The sequence below is a fragment of the Globicephala melas genome, chromosome 4 (genome assembly GCF_963455315.2).
Source record: "Globicephala melas chromosome 4, mGloMel1.2, whole genome shotgun sequence".
NCBI classification, from domain to species: Eukaryota; Metazoa; Chordata; class Mammalia; order Artiodactyla; family Delphinidae; genus Globicephala; species Globicephala melas.
The window spans coordinates 1,536,057-1,555,336 of record NC_083317.1 but is presented as its reverse complement, the minus strand read 5'-3'; the positions used below and the strand labels follow the sequence as shown (position 1 = coordinate 1,555,336).

At 57.5% G+C, this 19,280-nt stretch overlaps 1 protein-coding gene across 1 annotated transcript; it reads right to left on the bottom strand.

Annotated features, from left to right (window-relative positions):
- Positions 1-1,834: 1,834 nt before the first annotated feature.
- Positions 1,835-19,280, bottom strand: PTTG1IP (PTTG1 interacting protein). Its single transcript, XM_030835591.3, has 6 exons — positions 19,086-19,280; positions 12,361-12,413; positions 10,606-10,714; positions 6,145-6,319; positions 5,376-5,422; positions 1,835-3,624 (listed from the first exon to the last, which is right to left on the bottom strand). The coding sequence occupies exons 1-6, from the start codon at positions 19,183-19,185 to the stop codon at positions 3,578-3,580; spliced, it is 531 nt and encodes a 176-aa protein (XP_030691451.1). The 5' UTR covers positions 19,186-19,280; the 3' UTR covers positions 1,835-3,577.

Sequence of the window (19,280 nt, the reverse complement as noted above, 5' to 3'; positions counted from 1 at the left end):
GTTACTACACACCAGCTTTGAAGAGGCCCGGTCAGCCACGGAGGTCCACTGGCCAGAGTGGGCTTGTGGAGGCCGAGTCTAGCTCACCGGGGGCCCGTGGGAACCAGAGGCCCAGAACGCGTAGCGGGGACACGCACACTTAGCGCCCTATGGAGTCTCCCCACTTGTGCTCGGGGCCGGAGCGGAGGCCATGCCGTAGAAAGGCCCCGTGGAAGCCCGCGGAGCCCCACCCCCTGCTGCGGGAGGTGGCCCAGAGGCGCCACATCCCCAGAGGGAGTGCTGCAGGTCAGGGACCCCCGAAGCTCAATCGCAAAGCTTCCGGCCTGTGACTAGCTGGACTGTGTCCCCCCCAAGTTCACAAGCCAGGGCCCTAGTCCCAGCACCTCAGAATGTGCAGAATCTGGAGAGAGGACCTTTAATGAGTTACTGAAGTTAACACGAGGTCGCTGGGTGGGTCCTAATCCAACCTGACCGGGTCTTTACGAGGAGAGACGAGGACACAGACACACACGGGATGAGCACGCGGGAACACGGGGAGGGGACGGCTGTCCACATGCCCAGGAGAGAGGCCTCGGGAGGGACAGCCCTGCGACCCCTGGGCCTTGGACTCCCAGCCTCCAAACTGTGAGACGGTCGATACATGTCTGTTGTTTAAGCCCCGAGTCTGCGGTGCTTGTCATGGTGACCTGAGCAGATACCCCACGGCCCTCTGAACCCCCTCTGTGGCTGTTACAGAGCACGGGTCCTGAAGAGCGGCTGGGGGTCACAGCCAGGGCCCTGGGGTCGCAGATCCTGGCACCCAGGCTTTGCTTTCTTCTCCCGACCCCGCCGGCCGAGGTCGCCAGCCGGCGGGTGCCTGCGCGGGCTGGGAGAGCAGAGCGCCTCCATGCTGACCTCGGCCGGGCGACCTTCTGGTGCGGTCACCCGCAGCGCACTCCGACATCCCTGGAGGAGGTGGGCCTGGTGCAGCCCAGATGCTCAACTAGGACCGGTGTGGGCCAGGGTCGGGGAGGAAGCGGCCCCAGCTCAGGACACATGACCCTGGTGCCCGCCTCGGGGAGGGAACGTGGAGTTGGGGTCACCAGGGCCTGGGGTAGCCTGAGCAGGGGGAGGGGAGGGAGCTGGCCCGGCTCTGAGGCCGGACCCTCGGCCACCACGCTCTGGAACCCAGGACCACGGGGTCAGCGTCGCCGAGCAGGCAGGCTCCTCACGGGCTGGCACAACCTCTCCGTCCCTCGGGTACGGGGCGCCCGGACCCTCCTGGGAAAGGGGCCGGCTCCCCCAGGCAGCCACCCAGCCTCGCTCCCACCACGGTTTCCCTTCCCTAGAAGCCGGGTCCTGGGGTGGGGCTTTGAGCCGCTCGGTCCTGGGCGTGGATCGTTGCACCTCCTCCCGGGGGCGGCCAGAGGGGCCAGCAGTGCCCGCCGCCCCCTTCCAGTCACCGTCAGCAGCCCTGTCACTGAAGGCAAGCTCCCGTGCCCAGTGCACAGTGAGGCCAAGCCAACCAGAACACTGCAGTTTGGCGCAGAGAAGGGCCCCGCGAGGAGACGGGTGGCTCGGGCTCAAAACACCCCTGGGCCTTAGGGTGGGAGATGTCCGCTGCTGGTCGCTTGCTTCAAACAGGAGAGCCAGGGACTCCGAGCTCACAGGTACAGCTGCTTCCCCTGGAGCTCTCTGTACCTGGTCCCAGCGCTGCAGGGGTGCTAGGAGGGGGGCTGCTCATTCACACCGATGGGTGCAGAAGCCCATCTTTACCCAGACAGTCCCGCGGTCCTCACTCCCCAAGCAGTCACGTCCACACCGCCCAGAAATGACACACAAGGAACGCAAAGCATTGTCAACAAAAGCGTGTATTAATCTGCTGATTGGAAACTGGTTAAAGAGTAAGGCACTCAGGCTTACGGTCTCCGTGAGGTTACGGTTTCTGGCTGCTCTTAGTACCATTTCAGAAGCCCATGACTACAGTGTCGCTCCCGGGCGGGCTCCGCGCCGTGTGGGAGGACGGCGCCCGCTCTAACGCCTCGCAGACTCGCACTCACAACCCGGCTCCGCTTTCAGCTCGGCAGCCTCAGGTCCAGAGAGTGACTTTACATCCACACGAGCTACCGTGTTAATACGAAGTTCACTGAAGTCTATCACAAAGTTTCTTTTATGAACAAACAGTAGAAAGTAAAAATTTGCAAACTGTTATAAAATACTTAGGAATGTTTCATAATACTTTCATTGCTATCAAATGCCCAAGAAACCAGAGAAATAAGACTAAAGAGTTTGTTAAAGGTTGTTTGTGAAACTTAAAGGTAGGACTGTTAAACAGATCTGTGTAGCTAACAAGGCACGTGCAACCGTTTGATGACACGTCCTTTGATCACTGGGTCCGCGTGAACTCACTCACTTCACGTGCTTGTTCACCCGCCTCCCCAAAGCTCAATGGTTTTCACATTCAAAGCAATTTGGCAACTAGGACTATTTTCAGATTTAAGAAAGGCTGTTCACGGTGACTCCACGGTCTGCTGTCCCTGCCAGGAAGCGCTCAGACCATTTACTGCAGTCACGCGTCTTGATCTGGAAGAAAAGGAACCACCACGTGTGGCCATGGAAAGAAGTTCCCAGAACACGGCCGAGACAAAGGAGCAGAGGCCGGAGCTCAGGTTGTCGGCCAAGCAGGACAGCCACCAGCGTCTGTCGTGCACGGAGATTCCATCAGCGGCCCCGCGGAGCCTGGCCAGTGCAGGCCCCTGCTCGCCGGGGGCGGACCTGTGGTCACCCAAGAGCCCTAGGTGACCGTCGCAGATGGCAAGGCAGGTCTGATTCAGGAGACTCTGCCCCTGGGGCCTGAGGCCTGTGGTCAGCGGGGCGGGAACGGCAGGCGGAGCCTCTTAGACACGCCCCCCTGCCAGCCACACACCAGCACCTGACCGACTACTGCCCTTCAGAGAGGTTTTATAATTCGAACTTTTACTGGAAAAATATCTTGATGTTCCAGTAAAGAGACACACTAAAAAGTCATCCCATAAGTGGCCTGAACTTTGACAGTAAAGCTTTTTGGTGGAATCTTTTAGGTGGGAGAATAAAATCCAAGAATTCTTAAAAAAAGAAAAAAAGACATAAGGTGAGTTTAACTACCACTCAGTGCTATTCGGTATAGTCAAGGTCAGAAAGCAAACCCTCGTCCAACTGCGTCCTGTACCCTGATGTCAACGGCAAGTCGTCTGTGCTTTTCTGGGGAAATGACAGGGGCTGGGGGGTGGCCCCAAGACGGACTGCAGACGCCCCACTTCCTGCGCGTGGAGCTGCGCGGGCCCGGATGCAGGGAGATGGTCTGCACTGGCTCGCAGACGGAGCAGAGGCCAGGGATGTGCAGTTTCCTCCCCAAATGAACAACAGAAAAGCCCTGACAGTCTTAATGTCTCAAGTGACTAAATACAGAAATCAGAGAAGAGGGAACAGAAGCTCCCAGGCCTGGGCCTGGAGGGCAGCTTCCCTCCCCAGGGTCAGAGGCGGATGGGGCAGCGGGTCCCTGCTGACCCACAGCCCGAGGAAAGGCGTGGAGACCGCTGGCCGTGCCGCGAAGTGCGTCTCAGTTGTTCTCGAATCTAGCGTATGGGTTTTCTTCTCTAAACAAACCTGAAAACAAAACGGGCCTGATTAGAAATGCACTCAGCCAAGAGGAAACGAGGGTCAGAAAGCAGCACGTGGTGTCTTATATGAAGATTTACTGCGGCCAAAAGGAAGCTGGGTATGCTAACAGGCAGGTTCAAACACTACCCTTCACCTTTTTGTGAACGCCACACCACAGGTGACTTGAAAACTGAAGTGGAATTTATTGGAAACAATATTTCTAAGAAACACAGATCCTAAGAAATAGATTTGTTTGCTGATTCTCTCAAATGGAAATAAGAAATTTAAAGCCACCGTTTCTTCCCTCAGTGGTTGACTAAATTATACAGAAGAAAACAAAACAAAACCATCTTACTTTAGATATTCTTATAAATGCTGATTAATTTTCAGAATTAAGGCCACACACAGAAGGTGACCGTCAGTTTACCTGCGAAGGAGCTAAGCGCCCAGAGACTCGGAGTTTCTCTCTGCATCGTGGAAACGCACCCGCCCCCCTCTTTACACACCTGGACTGCACACGCAACTCTCCGGAGCCACTGCAACAAGTCTCCTTACCGCAGGGTTTGGGGGGTGGGGGACAGTGGGGGAAAGCTAAGGGCGGGGGGAGAACGCCCTTCTGTCAGAGGAACAGAGAGAGCTCAGCCTGCGGGGGGAAGCGCTCAGCCTGGGGGTGGGGCGGAGCGCACAGCTGGTTTTGGGTAAAAAGCTATCTTGTGCCAAATACCGAATACCAGCAGTCTTGTTAAGGCCCAGCTCCGGCTCTATTTCTAGTTTAGAGGGAAAACACACAGAAACTGCTTTGTGATAAAGAAACCAAAGGCCTTCTAACGTCAAGAGACGGGTTCGTCTGCGGTACATTTGGTGTTCACAGGGCCAAGCACCTCCCTCCCCCTCCCACCAGCAGCTCGAAGGTTCCCCACAGCTGAGGCTTCCTTCCAAAGTCCAGGCCACTCAAAGGGCTTTACACAAAGGGCACAAGAGAATTCTATCAGTGCAATTAAAGGGCAACTGACCAGCTCCAAGACAGGAACACAGGGAATCCGTGACTGTTCCAGAAAAGGCCTCGTGCAGGCCGAGCAGAGCAAAGGTCCAGGATCCCATCACGACCTGTGCTACGTTGTGTGTGTGTGTGTGTGTGTGTGTGTGTACACGCACACGAGCACACAACCATCTCGTCTTTTATTTACATTAATGTTAAAATCAGATTTCAAAAAGCTTTCCATGATTTCCAAATTTCGTCGGAAACCAAGTGCCAGGGAGCAGAAAACACCAGTGATATCGGTGGTTTGAAAATCAGTACAGAGCCAGCTAAACACAGAAGCAGGTTCAGTGCTGTCAAACACCGAAAACATAGTCCCCCACTGAAAACCTCACCAAACAAAAGCCCAGAACAGAGCCTGGACACAGCTCCCGGGAAACAAGAGGTCCAAGGCCTCAGTGTGGCTACTGCTGACTCGGTCAGGAGGCGGGCCAGGAGCAACTCCAGCACAAGGGAGAAGGCGGGCAAAGCCCCGCAGGTAAGGGACTCACCCCACCGCAGGGCAAACAAGTCCACAAGGCGGCAAAGGGCGACAGCACTTCACCAGCAAGCAGGTGCCGGGAAGGCCGGCAGAGGCAGAGCACTCGCGGGCCTCGTCTTACGGGCACTGCTCCCAGTGCAGCCCACACCCTATAGCAGAGCCCGCCGGGCGCTGGGCGCAGCCAAGACGGCCAGGCCAGCTCCTGCCGACGGAAATGCAGAGCCAGGCGATTCTCACCGTATTTCTTCCTGATCTCATCATGTCTCGACTTCATCTCTGCTCTCCTAGAAAACACAGAAATCCCTTTCAGCAGCAAATTACAGTGTACATTTCGTGTGTGTGTGTGTGTGTGTGTGTGTGTGTGTGTGTGTGTGTGTGGCCGGGGCCCCTGCAGTGGAAGCGCAGAGCTCTAACCACTGGACCGCCAGGGAAGTCCCCACAGTGTAATGCCAACAGCTGTGCCTTTCACTCCATTGTGGCCTCTGGGAGCCAGAGCCGGGTGGTGGCGGCTCTGATGTGGCCACAGCCACGCTCCCACCGGGACAGGCAGGGTGTTGAGCACGGACCCCTTCATTTCAAGGAAAGCAATTCGAACACCCCGTACTGTGACTGAAGACATTTTTTCCGTATGAAAACAAGCCAATCAGCAAAGACCTTACGCTTGGTTCTGAGGATGGTTAGGAGCTCGCAGGAGCCTCGGCCCGGCCGCTGCGGGCTGACAAGCCCCCAGCCCCCCTGCGCACATGCCTCGGACAGACAGGAGACCCCAGGCAGAAGCCTTCCTCCTGCTGAGCCCCCGTGGGCTCAGAACCAGACGGGCCTCCAGAGGCCTCGCCGGCCCTGCCCCAAAGTCCCAGCTGGTGGCCACCGGCCAGGTCCCTGCCACGCAGCTTCCCACCCTCCACGCCACCACCGAGAAGCCCCCTCGGACGCCCGACACGGTCCTGACTTTCCCACGTGGAGAAAGCTAGGACCGAGTAACGGCCCCCGGGGCGCGGGGCCTCACCGCTCCTCCTGGCGGACCCGGCGCTCCTCTCGCTCCCGAGCAGCCCTCTCCTCGCTCTTGTCCGGCCGCCGGCTCCGCCTCCTCCCGCAGCAGCAGAAGCAGCAGCAGCAGGCGACGCCCAGGAGCAGGGCGCCCCCAAGCACCGACAGGGCAATGATCAGGGCCTCGAAGTTCACTGCCAATGCAAAGGCGCACAGTCAGGGCCCCGCTCACGGCCACGCCTCCTCCTCGGCAGGCGGGGGACAACGGACGGACGACGACGCCCCCGCCTTCCTCCAGCCTGCTTCTGTGACTTAGTCACCATTTCCATCAACCTGAAGCAACAGGTAGCTTTTCTCATCACCTGATGCTGAAAGGCTGTTTCCAACCTGAGAAAAGTTAACAAAACCAGGAAGAAAGAGAAGCTCCGCAGTGCACTCAGCTGCTACAACACTTGAAACTCAATCTCACGCAATCAGACGCTAAGCCCGACCGGCTTCCGTGATTATCTAAGTCAAAGACCAGAGCCTCCCATCTGCTGCCAACAGGACACACGCCTGCCCGCCGGGCAGGGCACCAGCTGGAGCTGCGGCCCCGGCCAACGCCCAGGGGCTGGAGAACGGTGACTGTGATTTCCTGTCCAGACCAAACGCACTCAGAACAAGTTGCAATTCTTTCCAACTTCTCTTGAGGATTTACAAATTAAAACCAGTCAGTCGGTACTTTTCCACTCCATTCAAGCCAGAGCCTATCACAGGACAGGCTGACACCTTCCAGTTAGCACCACCCCGCCCCGCCCTGGACAGCAGTGCGACCATCACAGGACGGCCTCCTGCCGCACAGAGCTCAGAGCTCGTAAGCTCGGGTGCCACTGGTCTCTTGGTTGGGGGGAGGTGGGGTGGGCTGGGGTCTGGAAGGTGAGAGCTCTTCCTCGGGTCGGGGAGGGAGACACCAGTGCCCCGGTGCCCCCAGCCCCCCTCAGGCTGCCAGTGTGACAGCACCCGCTCTGCCTTCTGAGCTTTGAACCATGTGGTTTTTCCTCCTCTGACCTGTTCTGGAAGTGCCAGAATTGCAAGATACAGTAGTAACAGGAGACCGCCACAAGCAGGTGGCGTAACTTTTTGACTAGAGAACTTGAGAACAATCAACTTTATTTTTATTTACTTTTTAAAATAAATTTATTTATTTTATTTATTTATTTTTGGCTGCGTTGGGTCTTCGTCGCTACACGTGGACTTTCTCTACTTGCGGCGAGCAGGGGCTACTCTTCATTGTGGTGTGCGGGCTTCTCATTGTGGTGGCTTCTCTTTATTGTGGAGCATGGGATCTAGGCGCACGGGCTTCAGTAGTTGTGGTGCACAGGCTCAGTAGTTGTGGTGCACAGGATTAGTTGCTCCGCTGCATGTGGGATCTTGCCGGACCAGGGATTGAACCCGTGTCCCCTATGTTGGCAAGTGGATTCTCAACCACTGTGCCACCCGGGAAGCCCCGAGAACAATCAACTTTCAAAACCGACGAGGGGCTTTCCTGGTGGCACAGTGGTTGAGAATCCGCCTCCCAATGCAGGGGATGTGGTTTTGATTCCTGGTCAGGGAACTAGATCCCACATGCTGCAGCTAAGAGTCTGCATGCCATAACTCTGGAGCCTGCGAGCCACAACTAAGGAGCCCACGTGCCACAACTAAGGAGCCAGTGAGCCGCAACTAAGGAGCCTGCCTGCCACAACTAAGACCCAGTGCCACCAAAATAAATAAATAAAATAAAATTTAAAAGAAACCAAGAAAAAACAAAAACCCATGAGACCAGTCAGACCGCTGGCTCTAAAATACACCTGCCCCCACAAGAGCTTTTCTGATTAGCAGCTAAACCCAGTTATAAAACAGAACAGGAATTCCACCACGATGGGAAGCTAAACTATGGGCTTACTTCCGAGAAATCTACTCTAGGACGTACTAGACCTGAACAGAGAGAGACCCCTGTTCCCAGACGAGGGTTCAGACGGTAAAGACCTTGCTGTTCTCCAACTGAACGCGTGTGTGTTTTTGTTTGTTTGTTTTTTGGCTGAGCTGTGCAGCATGTGGGATCTTAGTTCCCCGACCAGGGATTGAACCCAGGTCCCCCGCAGCAGAAGTGCAGAGTCTTAACCACTGAACCACCATGGAAGTCCCCTGAACGCCTATATTTAAGGTCATTACAATCACAACCCCAATTTTGCCTAGAACTGGTTAAGATGATTCTACAGTTACTTGTAAGAATAAAAGCACCTGTGGCACAGGGCTGAGTTAGTGTGAGGTGCTGCCCGACGGGGTGGACCGCAAGGCCCCACCCGCTCGGCTCCCGTGGATGAGGCCCCAGCTCCCTGCAGGCCCGAGGAATAAACCCGACGAGGCCAACGCACCTTCTCTCAGGAGCCGTGGGCACCACGCCCTCCTGTTACCACAAGTCTGCCCCCAGCGCCCCTGCTCACCACCCGTGAGCCCGTGTGCCCCGATGCTGCCTGGAGCGGCATCAACGGGGGCAGCCACGCTTGAGAACCGTGTGGCCCACTGACTAAGGCTAGACATGAAAGGGGTGCCAGTCAGCAGCGTGCTCCTGAGCGCACGCCCAGGGCGGGTGGGTGTCTGTGTCCAGCCCACGCGGGAGCACACGGCAGCCCGCACACAGCCCGGTGTCCACCAGTGCACCGCAGCGGTCGCCCACGGTGTCCTGAGGGATAGGCGAGCGCTGGACGTGGTCTGTGTGTGTTGCTGAGTGGCGATAACCTGCAGACTCACGTGAAAATTCACTGAGTACACGGGCATTTGTATATGCACAAGTATACACGCATGTGTGCACGCATGTGTCTGTACTTGCACGTGTGTACGTGTGTGTGTCCTCTGGAGTCCAGGGCCCGGAGAGAGGGAGCGAGGGCTCACGTGTGCACTGTGTTAGAGTCATGCTTCAGTTTAAAAGCATTTTAACAGTTAAGGTCCCAGATGCTGATGGTTGGTTCCCTGGTGCGGGAGCCATCTCTGCGGAACAGACGGGGAGGGAAGGTTCCACGGAGGAGGCGGCCGCCAACATGGAAGCAGACGGCCGTGTGGCCCAAGGAGCCTTTCTGGAGTGAGGGCAATAGAGGGAATGGCCAGCTGGGAGGACGTGACGGGTGTGCCTGCACATGTACACGCACCCATACACACACACTCCCACAGACACAAACTTCTGGGTTCCCTGGATTTCAGCTGGTGAAATCAGAAGTGAGTCGTTTCAGACGGAGGCTGACAGATTCTGAGATGGAAATCAATTCGAAAAAAGACAGATAAAACAGATCATCACAATTCTCTGCAAGAGCACTGGCTCCTATGACCTGTAGCCAGGCGGCCTCCCGATGGCCCCAAACCAGAAGCCATAAAGGAAAGGATTAATAAGCCCAACTCATAAAAATGAGCTCCATGTGGCAACACACACCACAAACCAACCTAAAAGGCCACCTAGGAAACAACCTGGGTCTCACCTAGGGATCACTTCCCTTGGAGAAAGAGCAGGGTTAGGGTTAGGGTTAGGGAACGGATACGGTTTAGGGTATAGGTCATGGTACGACAACAGTTTAGGGTTAGCGTACGTGTGAGGGCATGGGTTAGTGTTAGCGTACGGGTTAGGATTAGGGGACGGGTTAGGGTAAGGCTTCGGGTTAGGGTTAGAGTTAGGGTTAGGGGACGGGCACGGTTTAGGGTACAGGTTATGGTACGACAACAGTTTAGGGTTAGCGTACGTGTTAGGGTACGGGTTAGCGTTAGTGTATGGGTTAGGATTAGGGTACGGGCTAGGGTAAGGCTTCCGGTAAGGGTTAGGTTAGGGTTAGGGTTAGGGTTAGGGTTAGGGAACGGGTACGGTTTAGGGTACAGGTTATGGTACGACAACGGTTTAGGGTTAGCATACGTGTTAGGGTACGGGTTAGCGTTAGTGTACGGGTTAGGGTTAGGGTACAGGTTACGGTAAGGCTTAGGGTTAGGGTTAGGGTTAGGGAACGGGTACAGTTTAGGTACAGGTTAGTGTACGACAACGGCTTAGGGTTAGCGTACGTGTTAGGGTACGGGTTAGTGTTAGTGTACGGGTTAGGATTAGGGTACGGGCTAGGGTAAGGCTTCCAGTAAGGGTTAGGGTTAGGGTTAGGGAATGGGTACGGTTTAGGGTGCAGGTTAGGGTACGACAACGGATTAGCGTTAGGGTATGTGTTAGGGTATGGGTTAGGGTACGACACTGAGACAGGTGCTGACACGCCACCCGCATGGCCCCGGGACGTGGGGAGATGCCTGCAGAGCACAGCCAAGGCCGTGGCCTTCAGGGCAGCCTCCAGACCCGGACCGGCCACTTTCCCAGACGCCACCGCTCTCACCGGCCTCCCCCACCTCCCCACTCCTGGCAGCTTACATTAACTGAGCACAACCAGAATTTTCAAAACGGCACTGGTTTTGCAAGAAGCCAATGAGAACAGCGACTTACCCCAGCACACGCCCCAGCGCGCAGAGTTCAGCTTGCAGAGAGAGCTGGGCGGCAGGATTTTGGTCACCGGGTAGTCCAAGCACGCCTTGTCAGTGTTGCACCAAAGACACTGCAAGAGGCAATGACAGGGCATCAGACGCGTAAATGCTGAAGGGCCAGCCCCACTGGCCACACTGCTGTCCCCCCTCGGCCCCCTTGCTGGTCCCCGCCCGGGGCCTCTGCGTGGCCTGCTCCCCTCGCCCGGATGCTGCCCTCCCTTCTAACACCCAGAGCATCCAGGCGTCAGCCGCCTGCAGGAGGGAGCGAGCCAGGCATGGCTGGAGTGGTGTCCGCCCACGGTTATCACCCTGTAAAGATGCTAATTTGATCTCTAGGACTGAACCAAGCGGTCTGTCTTATTGCTGGCTGTCTTAAAAATGATTCTACTAGAGCACAAGGGCATCCGTCCAGAACCGCAGAGCTGGAGAAAACCTGGCAGGTGTGCCCGAGTCCCTGGAATGCACGGCAGAGACCTGGCCAGCACACCAGCCGAGGGGCCCAGAGCCGGGCAGGCACTGGCACAGATGTGAGGTTTGGGTCAACCTAACAACCCGCCCAGGTCAGGACGTTCAGGATGTTTTCAAGCTTGAAGGTAAAAGATTTTACTAAGTTTTTTTTCTTTGAAGTTTTAATAGGATGGAAAGTCATGGTATGTTTTGGTCCCAAGTTAGGGTGAAAATCTGTTACAGAAAAACGTTTTAGTGAAACCTGGGGTCCCAGGGCCACTGACACAGTGTCCACTTTGGTGTCTTGTGTTCAAAATGACAGACAGCAGGGAGGCCCTCTTCATTTCGGCCGTTTCAGAATAACTTCCATTTCAGCGGTTCTTTCCTGGCTTAACAATTTCTGGGAAATCCACCATTTTCAAACAGCTCAAGTTTTAAACACCTAATTTTCCATTTTTACGTGACAGTTTCACCGAAAGCCATGAGCTCACTGGGAGGATAAGTTCTCTTTGTGCTGGTGTCGTGGCTGTTTGTCACTCATTTTTTAGATTAATGAGGTACACGCACGTGGTGAACAACGCAGGGGTGCCGGCAGATCCTTCCGGAAGCCCGTGTGCATTAAGGATTCGCACGCAGCGGGGTCTGCCCTGGCTTTCATCTGCACTTCTGACCTCACCTGTCTGGGTTCAGAGTGGGGGTCAGGCCTTCAGAGGGGGTGTGCACCCCGCTGTGGTCTGGGCACCCCCCAACCCCACACAAGGAGGGCGAGCACGGGCACTCCAGCTCGAGGCCCCCTCAGCACTGCGAGAGCCCGGCGGGGGCCGGGAGGGCTCCGAGCACACCTGCCGCGTCTCAGGGTCCGTCTGTAAGACAGGAGGCCTCCAAGGTGGAGTGAGCCCCGTGGGAAAGCCCTGGGCACAGGTCAACAGTCGCAGACGAGGGGCTAAACGTGCTCCCGCCTCCCTGGCCCCCACCCTGCTGCCGGGCACCTCTGCTCACGCCTGCGGGCCCCAGGGGCTCACACAAGTTCCGGGCTGTGTGAAACTCACGTGCTTCATTTCAGGAGCGGAAGGAGCACGTGAACAGCACTCAAGCGGCATGTGCAGCTTTCACCAGACGCTTTAATACGCCTGAGAAAGGCTGCTAAGAGCCGTCATGAAAAATACCTCCACAAACCCCAGACCACAGAACCCGGAACACACACACGCAGCCCCGGAGCCAGAGGCAGCGGGTCTGCTTCTGGATCACACGCTGACCCTGTGCTACTTACAGAGACGTTCCTCAGGCACTCTTCACAGGTTCTGTTTGTGTTCTGAGAGCAACCTGCAGGGCAAAGAACACACGTCACTAGGATCCCGCGGCGTCCACGCGGGGGGGGGGGGGGGGGGGGGGCGGGCAAGTGACGCTCAGAGCCCGGACAGGCGGCCCCTCCCGCGCCAAGCCTTCAGGCACGCAGACCGGGCCTCTACAGGCAGGGCCCTGGGAGGACACACAAGCAGCACACGTGTGGTCCTGACCCCAGGGGTCTCCTGGGAGAGAAGACGGCGCCGCCCAGCAAGGCCAGCGCCTGCGTCTCACCTGCATGGTCGCACACCACTGACTGTCCAGTCAGCAGACACCCTGGAACCAGAGGCCACAGCGATGCCAGGCCAGACTCAAGCCAGGCCGTGGCCCCCTCGCCGGTCCCAACCCTGCGGAGCACCCCCTGCACCCCCAGGCACTCTTCACCGCACAGGTGCTACGGGAAGGGCTCAAACCCCGAGCAGCTGGCAGCTCTGGAACGCAAGCTAAGCAGAAGCGAAGAGGTGGTGTACGAACAAAGGATTCCAGTCCACCATCAAGCAGCTGCCCTTCACCCCACGCCGCCCCTCAAGACACGCACACACTTGGGAGAGGCCTGAGCACATCCCGTCAGCCACCAGGAAAGGCACGGGAGAATCGCAGTCAGGCCCCACTTCACACCCACCAGAACGGCTGCATTACAAAGACTGACGATGCTAATGGTGGTGAGGATGGGGCGGGTGGGCTCAGCGGCTCGAAAACAAACACGTGCTCCTCCGAGACTTGGCAATTCCACTCTCAGTCTCGTACCCAAGACAGACCAGAACACACGTGCACAGGGACACATGCACAGGGAGACATGCACAGGGGGCTGATGGCAACTTTATGTATAGGAACAGCTGAGAGCTGAAAATGGCCCAGATGTCCAGGCGCCCCGCATGCCCCTCGGCCTCCCCACTGGTCCCGAGAGCTTCCAGGTGGCTCCCTGGCCAGGGCCTCTGCGCGGCCTGCTCCTCCTGCCTGGATGGAGGACCCGACCCTCCCCGGGACCACCTCCTCCTAACACGCTGTACCCAAGGGGCAAGGGGCAGAGGTCGTTGGAGGATGGACAGGGAAACTGGTCCAGTCCTACAGTGGGACACTCTTCAGCCCTAAAAAGAAGTCTACGTCACACATGATGACTCTACAAATCACGTGCGTTGGGGGGAGCCTCCCGCAAAGGCCCGCAGCGCAGGGCTCGGGGACGGGTGAGACTCCTCTTCGGGGGCCGGGTTGGGGGGAAGGATGGGCTGGCTGGGCCCCAAGCTCCTGGAGAGGCCTGTTCTGAGGCTTGCAGGAGGTCAGGGTCTCACAGGTGTAACTCACTGGATGGCACACGTAGGATTCCTGCACTTCACCGTATGTAAACTTGATCTCAAAAGAAGGAGGCGAACGCTGAGCTCTTAGTGATGAGGTGCACGGGGAGGAGGTGGGGGCGTGCGCGGCTGTAACTTCAAAACGCGACAGACCTGGTGGTGGGCGGAGGGCCGCTCACTGCCCAGGTCTCCCAACTTCCCTCTACTTTCCAAGGTTTTCCTAATAAAATGCAGGGCAAAGAGCTTTAGCTTTAAGTCGTTTGCGAAGCAGGACTCACGCAGTAACTGCTGCTGCGAGATAGCTGGAGAGTTCGTCTATTCAACAGCCTTCCACGCTCCATTCTTAAAAACCAAAATCCTCTTTTATCTGAAACGAAAGCCCCTTCTGTGACAACACGCCGTTGTGCGCAGTCACCATGAAGCAGCACCCTCCGCAGAGCCTCCAGTGGCCTGCTGCTGGGTTCGCGTTCGAGCCGACCCTCAACTGCGTTACTCCCTCAGCCCCAGGAAGCTGGAGCCAGAAGCGGCCCCTGAAATACCTCCATTCTCAGAGGACTGCCGAGAGGGGCCCCGGGGCCCTGTGGGCCGGCAGGAGGGAACGGCTTCACTCACAAGCCAGATTCGCAGTTCTGTCCACCAAGGGGCTGAGAGAGGACGGCACACGTGTTGCCAGGTCTTTGGTCTCCAGCCACTGTCCCCACTAAAAGGAAACGGGCAGAACAATAACGCCACAACCGGGGCAGAGAAAGGACAACACCGGCCTTGGACAGCTTGCAAAGCCAGCAAGTGGCACAAGGACCCAGAAGCCAGCGTGGAGGGGGTCCTCCTTGCCAAAGTGGCACAACTTAACGTCAGAGTGAATGACAGTAACGGACTCTCACCTCCTGAACGCCCATGATTTCACACGGACACAGAATAAACACAGGGAAGGACAGCTAGCCAAGAGTCTCCGTCCCAGTAAACAGGGACACCAAGGCCACTGCGCCGTTCGCGGAGGGACAAGACGTTACGTACGGTGTCAGAGCACCCCCCGCCCCGGTCTGGCACCTGAAAAGTGATCGGAGATATCACCAAGACAACCTGTGACAAGACAACGGCACAGAGTGACAGCAGGTGCCTCTGAGGGGTGCAGGAAGGACAGTCACCCAGTGGCTGAATCCCCCCCAGATGCACCCGAATCAAATCAGAGGAAACCAGGCAGGACCACAAAGGGCCTCTGAGCACAAGGACAGGCTGAGGAGCTACTCCAGGGGAACAGAGGCTGAGAGACATGACACCTGAAAGCAACACGCCAGCCGGGGTCAGAGGACCGAGGACGCTACTGAGGTAACTGGTGATCTGTGTGTACAGTCGTGTGTTAAATCAAGGGTCCGGGATCATACCAATGGTCGCTGTGCAGACTTGACTGTCACGTTCCGGCTATGCCCTTCTTAGGAGACGCACCCTGGTGAATTTAGGGTAAATGGCCACATCACAACTTGCTCTCAAACGGTTTGGTGACAAGAGTAACAGGCAGCGACTTCCCTGGTGGTCCACTGGTTAAGACTCAGCGCTTTCACTGCAGTGGCCCGGGTTCAATCCCTAGTCAGGGAAGGAAGATCCCACAGGCCGCCAGGCACGGCCAAAAGAAACAGAAGCACGCAGACACAGACAAGGAGCAGCAAAGCAAATACGGCGAAGGCTGGAAGAGCAGAAAGGGACTCAGGAGTTCACTGGACCATTTACTCCTTCAACTGTTTCTCTAAAGCGCTGGGCAGGGAGGCATGGCGGGGACCGCACGGCGCCTACCACACCCACTCTCGAGTCCTGAAGCACCCTGAGAGAGGCCCCAGGCAGCAGGTGCTACAGCATGGGAACTTCTTCTCAGGCCTCTCCAATTTAAAAGTCTGTGTGGTAACTGGTCTTGCGTGAACTAACCTAACCGACATCGGCTCCAAGATACACACCATAAACCGGTCCACCCTGGGGTCTCTGGGTCACGGGCCAGATGAGTCAACAGAGAGGCCTGGGAGGGGAAGGGCCAAGGAGACGGCCTCGCCCTTCTCCTGCTCCCGGCAACGCCAAGGTTCAACAGCCTCCCAAAGTCAGTTCAGAGCCGAGACAAGGTAGTGCCCTCCTCGCCCTTGAAAACACCCGGGTGTTTTTCATAGTAAGACAGGGAAATACGTTAACCATTTGCAGCTGCTTCAGAGACTGGGCGTCAGCAGTCACTCACTGCATCTTATCTCACCCCGGAAACAGAAAACTTTGTGCTGAAAGCCAAAAACACGTAAACATCTGGCCTGAGTTTCCGAGGTCTAACGCTGAATGTCACTGTCCTGACTTCGGAAGGCCCGTGGCCGGGACTCTTCAGCTTGGACTCCCCTTACCAATGACTAGAGAACCTTAAGTCTCATGCTCTTGGGAAACTAAGTTAAAACAAAAAAGGTTCTCCGGACACACTAACCCATGATACATTTGAGTTCCTTCCTAAACTGCTTAAGCACAAAAGGACACACTAGTGTGTGTAAAGAGGGATGTTGTAAAGAAACAAGGAAGTGAGTCAGTATATTTACCGTGGAACACAACAGGCCAGAGGGCTGCCTGCCTCCGGCAGCGCCCTCAGCAGTGGAAAAACCCCAGAACCGGGCACTACGGCCATGCCGCACGGTGACAGGGCACAGAGTGCCCGCGCGGTCAATTTCACGTGAGAAACGAGGCAGAAAGTTCACCTAGACAAAAAGTCCTGGCTGTCGCAGCGCCTCAGCAGAAAAGGGGGAGTGAGGAGGGCAGAGGGCAAAGGCTCGGACCCGTGCACACACCCCATGCCCCGCAACCTGCCTGGAAGCCCCCGTTCTCTGCAGCAAGACCCTGTAAGGAGCCCCCGCCCCCAGCTACCCCGGCCACCACCAGCTCCTCCGGACCCCTCTGTTTAGGACAAGACTGAGGTCCCTTTAGGGGCTGCCTTCCCTCTAGATGTAAAGGTGAAACTCTGGGGTGGAGTCTGACCCCACACCCAATTAAAGCGGGGTCCAAAGCCCATGAAACTTCTTTAATTCAATGAACTTCCCTCTGAAGATCTTCAACACCTTGTCGGTTCCTAACGTCTCCCCACCACCCAAGTGCACAGTAAAGACAGACGTTAGACGTGGCTGGGTTTGGACCGGTATGATGCTCTGTGATGGTTAATTTTATCTGTCAGACTGGCTGGGCTAAGGGATGCCCAGAGAGCTGGTAAAACACTTTCTTCGTTTCCTTCTTTTTTTAAGATTTTTTTTTCTTTTTTTTTTTTCTGTGGCCCTGCCGTGCAGCATGCATGATCTTAGTTCCCCAACCAGGGATGGAACCCGAGCCCCCGGCAATGGAAGCGCAGAGTCCTAACCACTAGACTGCCAGGGAATTCCCAAAACACTCTTTCTGGTAGTGGCCGTGAGGGTGTTTCCAGAAGAGACGAGCATGAGTTGGTGGACGGGTGAAAGCACCTGGCCCTCTCCAAGGTGGGTGGGCATCACCTAACCAACTGAGGGCCCGAACAGAACAGAAAGGCAAGGAAGGAGGAGTCTGCTCTTTGTGTGAGAGCTGAGACGTCCACCTCCCCCTGCCCTTGGGCCTTCAGGCGTAGACTGGGCCGTATCCCCCGGGCTCCCCACTGCCTGGCCTTGAGGTGTGGCCTGCGCTACACGCCAGCTCTCCCGGAAAGCAGACGGCAGCTCATGGGGCTCCTTGGCCTCTCGGTCACGTGATCCAGTCCCTCATAATAACTCTTTCTCTATAGCTACGTATATCCTGTTGGTTCTGTTCCTCTAGAGTGATTTTTCCTAATACACACAGCATGCTTGCGAGGAAAACAAAGTCTCTTAAATAGCGTAGTCACATTCCTACAGCATGACAAGTGGTAAAGTCTCACAGCAAGCCCGGGCTCCGTGTGGCTAGAAGAAGAGCCACTTTTCTCCTGAAATACTAGGATTAGAGTCCAGTTTCACTCCCAAACTGTCACAGGACATGCCCACGCAACCCACAGGAGTCTCTGCCCTTAAGCCCAGGGCTAGGGCAGGGTGAAAAGCTGGAAAACACACCTGGGGCACTTCCTGACACACCCATTTCAACAATACACACCCGGCGGCCACCAAGGAGAGGTTCTCGGGCGACTGAGGACTCTCGGCTCTCAGCCACCCAGTTTGGTAAAAAGCACTCGCACCACACTTGTGCTGAACAAGCCATCTGGGCCGAAAGTTCCCTATTCTGTGTCACTCGACTCTGCATTAACGAACAGTATCACAAACGTACACACAGGTACGCTTAAAAGGCGATGAGAAAAAACTCAAGTAGTCCTGCCCTGGAACCGACACCCCACGAGGTCACAGAGAGGAAAGGCGCTTTGCTGTGCTAAACAGAAGGTAACGAAGCCGCAGCTAACTGGCGCTGAGAAAACCCCCGGCCCCTCAGGCTGACCCAGGTCGGTTAGGCCACCGGCCCAAGGCTCGATTCCCCACACTAGCGACCACGCGGGGATGCCACACACAGCAGCCAGATCAAACGCTCCCAAGATCCCCAGCGGCCTGCAGACCACCTACAGGAAGCCACCCTCCAGCACCAGCGCTTCTGGAACTGCTGGGCCCTTAGGTCATGCACTCCCCTCACCACCACCCCCTGACTCTCATCTGCCGTTTCCTGGTCAGGCCCCCCAGGAACTCGTCGCCTCCACTTGCCGGTCACCACCGTGGGCCCGGCACCTGGCACAGGTAGTTACTGAGGACAGGGGGGATCGCCTAGCAAGGCCGCCCACCTGCCCACGCAGCGCGGGCCTGCAGAGCCCAGGAACCAGCGACAGGGCGGGCTCAGCCCAAGCACCGGCCGCTATCCCTGGAGCTCCTCGGAGGGGCCTACTCCGCACGGTGGCGGGTGTAGGGGCGGCATACAGGCCTCCCCGAAGCGAGCAGGGCCCCCAACACACCAGCCGCGCCCGCACAAGGGCCCGGCCCCTGGACTCCGGCCGCCGACCCGCTGTGGGACAAGCGAGCTCCCCAGCTCTGCTTTCGACCCCGAGTCCACACCTGAGACGGCTCTTTCGGAGGGTCGTGGCGCCGCTGCGCTCGGCCAGGCCGACGCCGCGGTCCCGGACCACCCCGCATGCTGAGCCAGGACAAAGGGCCGGCCCACCGCCGTCCCCGAGCCCCGCCGCCCCAGGCTGCGGACCGACACTCGGGTGGCCTCCCGGCCGCAGACCGCGCGAGCCCAGAGCAGCGACCCAGAGCGGCTGCGACCCCCGGCCCTCCGCACCCCTTGACCCCGACACTGCGCCCCCCCGCCCTCCCCCTCCGCCGCGACCCCGCCCCGCACCCCCGGCCCCCCCGCCCCCGAGCCCGCCGGCTGCCCTCACCCTGCGCGGCGGCCGCCGGGAGGAGCAGCAGGAACAGCGCGGCGCCGCCGAGGGCCAGTCCCCAGCGCGGAGTCGGCCCGCGGACCCTGCCGGACGCCATGGCGGCTGCGACCCCGCCAGTCGGTCGTCGTCCTCGTCTGCCGGACGCGCAGCACCTCGGACCCCGGCCAGGCGCCTCCGCCCGGAAGAGCCGCG